Here is an 8378-nt window from a genome sequence, read left to right as displayed (position 1 = left end):
TGGGGGGGGGGGGGACTTAGAACCAGTGATAATGTCAGGCACCTTCCACCATCTATCATGCTAATTGTCAATGGGTAATTAAAGGAAGACAATGTGGAAAGCCCTGGTGGCTCAGCGGTTTAGCGCCGCCTGCAGCCCAGGGCGTGATCCTGGAGACCCTTGATTGAGTCCCCATGTCAGGCTCTCTGCATGGAGCCTGCTCCTCCCTCTGCCTGTGTCTCTGCCTCTCATTCTCTCTCTCTGTCTCTCTGAATAAATAAAATCTTAAAAAAAAAAAATAAAGGAAGACAATATGGTACAATGGTTCTGGTTCTGGCATCAGCCAGCTTCTAATCCCCAGATACACTTTGGGTAGATTTTTTGACCTCGCAGTGCCTTCCTTTCCTTATCTCTAAAAGTGGAATTAATAATAGTATACACCGTCTAGAGTTGTTCTGAGATAAAAACAGGTAAGACACATACTGTGGGACCCAGGAAATTTAACAAAAATCCCCTACCCCTGGACAAGCAGAGCAGGACTAACTCCATTTTGTGCTACACCCGCCACCTCCTGTATGACCCCCACATGACCTGCTTATTGCTTAAGGCGCTGCCCCACCCTAGTCAAGCCGCTGGGCACACCCTAATCGGAAATCGGCTCATTAACAATGTAACCCTGCCTTGTGCCCGCCAAAACTGCGCGCCCATTCTGACCAAAGTAAAAGGCCAGCTCAAGTGGATACTATAGGGTAAGGTGTAATTCAATCGGCCACCTGCGTGTGGACCGACCTGACTGTGCAACTTGCTGCGTATCCCACGGGCCACTGGCCCCTATAAAGCTGCTACGCCTCTTAGTCTCGGGGTCCAAGTCCCTGCTCCGCTGTGTCGGGTAGGGTATACTTGGACCCAGGCTCGAGCTTGTAAATAAACCCTCGTGTGATTCCATCGGTGTCGGCTCCTTGGCGGTTTCTCGGCGGTTTCTCGGATTCGTGATCTTGGGCACAACAATACAACACTTAAAACAGTATTTGGACATAGTAAAGGCCCAATAAACAGGAGCTATCAGTATAATAGCTCAGGTACTGGCCACCTGTAGTAATGGAATAATAACTAAAACTGAGGAGTACTGATATGAGAACTACCAGGAGTTGAACACATGCACTGGACACTCTGCTAAGTTTTCTCAGCAGCAGAGTTTTATGTAATCTTTGGAGCAATTTCACTATCTCCACTTTGTGAGGAAGTTGAGGCTAGAACTTGCTTAGATTCATGTAGCTTGTAAGTGTCAAACCCAGAGACTGTGTCACCTACAGCTAGTTTTGGTTGGGCTGGGGGGCTAGAAGATCTGCTACTAGTTGGAAGTTTCCTTCCAAAAACGAAACTCAAGCATTAAGTACCGTCCCTGGTGATACTCAGCATGGGTGTCTTTCTTTTTATTTTAGAAACTCTATTTTAAAAATTCCAGAGATGCCTGGGCGAGGGTCTGCCTTTGGCTCAGGCCGAGCTTCTGGAGTCCAGTGATCGAGTTCCGCATCTGACTCCCTGTGGGGAGCCTGCTTCTCCCTCTGCCTGTGTATCTGCCTCTCTCTGTGGCTCTCATGAATAAATAAATGAAATGTTAAAAAAAAAATTCCAGTGTTTGACAGTAATTTAAAAGACACAGGGATTTTTAAAAACATTTTACATTTTGCACACTTTATTACTTTTTTTAAAATTTTTTTTAAATTTATTTATGATAGTTACACAGAGAGAGAGAGAGAGAGAGAGAGAGAGAGAGAGAGTCAGAGACACAGGCAGAGGGAGAAGCAGGCTCCATGCACCGGGAGCCCGACGTGGGATTCGATCCTGGGTCTCCAGGATCGCGCCCTGGGCCAAAGGCAGGCGCCAAACCGCTGCGCCACCCAGGGATCCCACTTTATTACTTTTTAAAGATTTTATTTATTTATTCATGAGAGGCACACACACACATACACAGAGGCAGAGACACAGGCAGAGGGAGAAGCAGGCTCCATGCAGGGAGTCCCATGTGGGACTCGATCCCAACACCCCAGGACAGGATCATGCCCTGAGCAGAAGGCAGACGCTTAACCGCTGAGCCACCCAGGCGTTCCTGCACACTTTAACTGACTCATGGATATGGAAGTTAATAGAGGAAAGCTAGGACATGGGTTTTTAGAAAAACAATTTATACTCGACTTAGATATTTAATTTTATGGTTGTAACTGATGGTCTAAAAACTCCCCAAACTAAACAAAGTAACGAAACCTCAGCAAAAGTAACTGGCTTGGGAGAGTCATGATACTTACAGGGAGATATTTTGACATTTTGGTTTCCACCTCACTGCCAAAGGACATCAGAACGGAGTTGAGAGATTTGGATTGACCACTGTGAGCAAAAAAGGCCATTTCATTCTGGCTTCAGTTTTCTCTTCCAAGGAGAAAAACTGAAGAATAGATTGGAATACAAAGTGCCTTTTAATTAAATGCCACGTCCTTGTTCTACGGGTCTAGCATGCTTTATTAGCAACACTTGTAGAGAGGTTGGTAATAATTCTTAGCAGCCTTGGTCCACTCTGTGGTGGATTTTTGGATTTCACCCTAATTTAAAAATGCACCCAACCTCTGAATGCTTAGGCTAAGGCGAGGGAGAAGACGAGAAGACGTACCAACCAGTGAAAAAGATAACCATTTCGAATATGACAGGCATTTGTTAGGAGCCACAACTCTCCCTGCTTAGGTTTAACTGTGCACAAACGCTCAGGACGCAAAAGGCATCTGCTCCCCCTAGGGCCGCCCTGAGCCGGCGCCCAGCCGGGGCGAGGCTTGCCGCTCCCTGGCCCGCCCCGCTACGTGCTGCACGCCGCCGCCTCCACGCCCCCCTCGCCCAGGGTTCGCGTTACCGAGCGCGCTGCAGCTGCGGGCGGAGTCCCCGGCGCTCCCCCGCGGACCACGCCGATCACGTTCCCAGCGCGAGGGCTCGCGCCCGAGCCGGGCGCTGATTGGTCGTGCCGCGGGGCCAGCCGCTCGGGGATTGGTGCGAAGGACGGGTTCACGTGGTCCGGGGCAGATAAGCGGCCTCTCCCACGCCGCACCCTCAATCCGCCCGAGCTCCTGCCCAACGGAGGTGGCCGCGAGCTGGGCGCGAACTTGCGCGGGTCCGCCGCCGCCCGGTGGCCCGATGAGCTGCACCAGGTAGGTTCGCCGCAGACTCCCCGCACCAGAGCAGAGGGGAGCGCACAGCTGCAGGGCGGTTGGGCTGCTGGTCCTTCGGGCATCGCTGAAAACGGCGACCCCAGAGGACGGCTAGCTGGCTGACTGCTGAGCGGAATCTGGCCCCAGGGAAGCCTCGGCTGGTGGAGATTTGCTCAGTGCTTCTCAGCCAAAGCTTATTTTGGTAATTAGCATCCCAAACCAGAAACTCTTAACTGTGAGTCAGCTTTAGCTCTAGTATCTGTTATCTTTTGATCTTTTGATCCCGCACAAATGCCCCAAGGACTGGGGCAGCTTGTGGGAACCGCACCTTGACGTTACTGATTGTGTTGTTTAGCCTGGGGGAAACTGCAGTGTGTCGTTCTGCTTTCTTTCGCCCTCCTCCACGATTCTTATCACGGTTTGCCATAGTAAACTCAGCGGGGGAATTTGAGCAAATGATGATTTTCTGACTTTTGGCCAGGAACTCACCAAATCCTAAAACTGTCTTTCTATAACTGCAAAAAGTAAAAAAATGCAAAACAAAACCACAAAACAATAAAAAAAACCCTCCATAAAACTACTTTAAATAGCTTACCCAGACATAACTTACTTAGAACACTTCTCTAAAAATCCTGCCTGTTAACTATTATTAGGCTCACAAATATAGCTTTAGCTTTCATTTGTTTTTTTCTAAGTGTGTAGGCCTTCCAGAAAAATCTCAGGACTAATAAATTCTGTGAATGTTCTTACATTATCCATTTTGTGTTAATGACCATTTGCCTATGTGCTTAGAGCTGCTGTGAAAAATTACTGAAGCCAGATTGAGAAATGTCATTATAGTATACATATACCTCCTATCTGTAAGGAGAGGACAGGGAAAAAAGTATCCATAAGCTTGGCAATACGTATGAAGGGCTAAAGGCCAGGAAAAACTTCATGGAACTTCTTAATTTAACATTGCTGAGCATAGTTATGTTTAAACTTTTAAATAGCTTTATTATCTTGCTAGTTATTAATATCCATTGCCAAACATTAGAAAATACCAAAAAAAAAAAAGTACAAAGATAAATATAGGTCATCACTGCCCAGAGATATGTAACTTTTTGGTGTATTTCCTATTAAGTATTTCATTAATTCATATATACAGCATACATTGAAAACAGTCCAATTTTAAAGTAATTAGCTTTTGTCACCTAAATGTGGGTTTGTCATGGATATCTTTCTAGATGAAATATAGATTGTGTGAAGTTTTTCTTTAAGTGTATGAAGTGCTGATCTGAATTTCAGTTGGTTACTTATGAAAATGAGGAAGAACATGATAAAATGCAAAGCTAATCTCTGACTTCATTCTTTCCAGCCTTCTCTCAAAACTGTTCCATGAGAATTTTATTGCTATTTATTTTTCTTCTTAAGTGTATTACCTTTCCAGAGAAGGGTAGTCAATTTAACAGCAAGATCATCAGAGCAGCTAGAGGGAGCAGAGTCTGGAATCATGGTTCTGGAACTTGTCTGGTCACCAGTATTACCTGGGAAGCTGTAAGAACATCTCTACTACCCCTGTCCCCACTCACAGAGGGTTTGCCTCAGCAGCTCTAAGTCCTAGGAATTGGCATTAAAAGGAAAGAAAGAAAACAAACTCTCTAGGCCATTGTGATTAGACAGGTTTGAGAACCACTGGCTCCGGACAAAGCAAATGGTTCTTAGAGCTATATTAGAGATTATCACATGCAGCCCTTTCATTTTTCAGATGGGGATACTGAGACCCCCACATGTTTTAAGCAGTTAACCCATGGCCTTGTAGTCTGCCAGGGCACAGCCAAATATAGGATGCAAATCTGATCATCTAATACTGTTTTATTTGACTACATCTGATAGCACATCCCTGATGCTTACTGTGCTGGTTACAGTTTAGAAAATACAAAAATAGTATATATATATTTGGAACCAGGGGAAGAGCATTCCAGATTCAGGTGATAACCCCTCTTCTTTTTGTATTCCAGAATGATCCAGGTTTTAGATCCGCGACCTTTGACAAATTCAGTCATGCCAGTGGATGTGGCCATGAGGCTCTGCTTGGCTCATTCGCCACCTCTGAAGAGTTTCCTGGGCCCTTATGATGATCTCCAACGAAGAAATTTTGTGAACAAGTTAAAGCCCTTGAAATCATGTCTCAATATAAAACAGGAAGCCAAATCACAGAATGAGTGGAAGCAGTCACATGACCAAACCAAGAAGCGGGTTGTGTTTGCTGACTCCAAGGGGCTCGCTCTCACCGCCATCCATGTCTTCTCGGACCTCCCAGAAGAACCAGCGTGGGATCTCCAGTTTGATCTCTTGGACCTTAACGATATCTCCTCTGGCTTAAAACTCCACGAAGAGAAAAACTTGATTTTAGATTTTCCCCAGCCTTCAACTGATTACTTAAGTTTTCGGAACCACTTTCAGAAGAATTTTGTCTGTCTGGAGAACTGCTCTTTGCAAGAGCGAACAGTGACTGGAACTGTGAAAGTGAAAAACGTGAGCTTTGAGAAAAAGGTTCAGATTCGTATCACTTTTGATACCTGGAAGAGCTACACTGATGTGGACTGTAACTACATGAAAAATGTGTATGGTGCCTCAGATAGTGACACCTTCTCATTTGCCATTGACTTACCCTCTGTCATTCCAACTGAGGAGAAAATTGAGTTCTGCATTTCTTACCATGCTAATGGGCAGGTCTTCTGGGACAACAACGAGGGTCAGAATTACAGAATTGTCCATGTGCAGTGGAAACCTGATGGAGTGCAGACACAGATGGCATCTCAGGACTGTGTATTCCACCAGGTGCCCCCCAAGACTGAGTCAGAGACCTCCATCTTTGGCAGTCCAAGGCTGGCCAGTGGGCTCTTCCCAGAATGGCAGAGCTGGGGGAGAATGGAGAACTTGGCTTCTTATCGATGATTAAGTAACCTAGTGACTGGTTTTGACCTGGCATATTTCCCATGTAATTCTCGGTCTGTATTGCTCAATATTAGGAAGTCTTTGCTACTTTCCTTCAGTAGGTTTAGTTTTGAGCTTTTGAGACCTGGCTATAAAAAGATAGCCACTTGAGAATTTAGTGTTGAGGTCTATACTGCCTAGTATTGCTTTGGAGGATCAAGTAACAGCCTGGAACCCTATTTTTGTAAAAGCAATACTGTTCCAATGCCCTTTCTCCTTCCATCTCAATTCACTAGCTTTCATGGTGGGCAAGGAATGGTTGAGAAAGGACAGTTGGTGGTGATAGAAAGCTGTTTTAATGGTATGAGGAATGTCTGAAAAGTGCGCACAAAGGGCTCTGCAGCTCAAGTCCGTGTAGGAGCGGTTTGATACTTCGCTATTGGTGAGAAAATGTAAGGTTACTTTGTGCTTTTAAGTTGGTTTTACAGTTCTCTCCTAAGGAAATAATTTGTGTTGGGGGAGGGAAGATTCTATTTTCTATATTCTTGTGGAGAAAAACCAAACTTTAGGGGTGTTGAGTGGTATTGGGGAAAGATGAATAATAACTCTGGAGAGTCAAGATTTTAAATGAAGCTTTTCTTTTCAAACGATTTATGAAAAAGCATGATTTGGGGAAAGTTTAAGCAAATCTGGCTTTGCAGTCCTTATGTTATAAGTGATTTTGTTTGTGATCAAGGCATCATGCTTAGGTAGTCAGTCCAGAATGCTACCTAACAAAAAAAACCATACCATCATCAGTGGTTAACAACCATGGGGATTCTGTTATGTCAAAGATTGCTCTTTGCAAGTGCCTTGATTAAGCCAGAATATTATGTTGTTCCTAAATATCTGAAGGGTCATCTGATAATTCATGAGTGACTTTATAAGAAGGTCCATTCTGTATACTGGCATCCTGTTTGTGATACTGTTACATCTCTGAGAGTGTTGCCAGCGTACACAATTCGAATCCTTCATATTGAAGGTGACTCATTTTTCTGCCACACTTTTTCGACATGATGTTGGAAGTGAGGACTGACACTGATTCTCAGTTCAAGAATCCAGTACGTTGCACATAAAAGTAGCAATCTATTTCTTGCCTATATTTGTGTTAAGTCTTTCTACCAATTTCTTTGAAGTAAAAGTATTTTTTTTAAATGGATGTGAATTGTTTGGATGTATTGTAATATAATTGTTTTGGGGTGTGTATATATCCATTCTATAAGATCATAAGAATGAGTCCTTGAATGTTTGCTTCTATCATTGTGCACATCCATTGGGAGGTGTTCAGAGAATGCAGTTGAATTTAACATGTGTGATCTGCCATGCTGGAAAAGTACTATTGGAATAACTCTGCTATGACAGTATTTGAGGTTTGGCTAGCACCCACAATTTTTCTACTGTAAATGTTTCACTCTCCTATAGCTGTCCTTTGTGAACTTCTCACTTTAAAGAATAAAAGTGTTTGATACAAGACCTGAGTATGTTTTCTTTCTCAAAGCCACAGCTAGTCAAATAAACCATCAACTGAGATTCTCCTGTTTTGTTTAAGAACTGAGCAAAGAGGGGATCCCTGGGTGGCTCAGCAGTATAGCGCCTGCCTTTGGCCCAGGGCACGATCCTGGAGTCCTGGGATCAAGTCCCACATCCGGCTTCCGGCATGGAGCCTGCTTCTCCCTCCTTCTGTCTCTGCCTCTCTCTCTCTCTCTCTCTCTCTCTCTCTCTCTCCTCTCTCTCTCTCACTCTCTATCATGAAAAATAAATAAAACTTAAAAAAAAAAAAAAAAGAACTGAGCAAAGATAGTTTGGTTGGACCGGGAATTGGATTCACTTAAGGTTATTCACACAGTTCCAGTCTCAATAGTGAGGACACTTCCTACTGCCTGACCACTAGGGGTAGAGTCCAGGGATAGTTACTTGAGCTGCTGCAACTGTTCCCCTTTTTGTCCCCATTAGTACTTACTGTTCATCACACATACTCTGCTGGGTCAGGGTTCTCTTGGGGGCTGCTCCTCAGCTTTTAAAATGGGGAAGAGACTGTGTGGGAAGAGCTGGAGTGGGCTTCCCCCTCTTCAACTCCACCTTCCCAAAGGGGCACAGGCTGGAGCTGCACAGAGGACATAGGGAGGGGGCAATGGGCACCAGTCCTGGACTGAAAGGAGAGGATCAGCTCCCTGCAGTGAGAGACAGTACTTCTATGAAACAGTAGATCCAGTTCTCATGTAAAATTCCAGAAAGGGCTTCTGCATGGGT

The 8378-nt window shown here is 44.7% G+C and overlaps 1 protein-coding gene across 1 annotated transcript; it reads left to right on the top strand.

Annotated features, from left to right (window-relative positions):
• Nucleotides 1–3053: 3053 nt before the first annotated feature.
• Nucleotides 3054–7601, top strand: PPP1R3C (protein phosphatase 1 regulatory subunit 3C). The gene is made up of 2 exons (XM_055334382.1): nucleotides 3054–3170; nucleotides 5171–7601. Exons 1-2 carry the CDS (start codon nucleotides 3157–3159, stop codon nucleotides 6108–6110), a joined length of 954 nt encoding a protein of 317 aa, XP_055190357.1. The 5' UTR covers nucleotides 3054–3156; the 3' UTR covers nucleotides 6111–7601.
• Nucleotides 7602–8378: the final 777 nt, after the last annotated feature.

This window comes from Nyctereutes procyonoides, unplaced genomic scaffold (genome assembly GCF_905146905.1).
Source record: "Nyctereutes procyonoides isolate TBG_1078 unplaced genomic scaffold, NYPRO_anot_genome, whole genome shotgun sequence".
NCBI classification, from domain to species: domain Eukaryota; kingdom Metazoa; phylum Chordata; class Mammalia; order Carnivora; family Canidae; genus Nyctereutes; species Nyctereutes procyonoides.
This window is presented reverse-complemented; position numbering and strand designations above follow the sequence as displayed.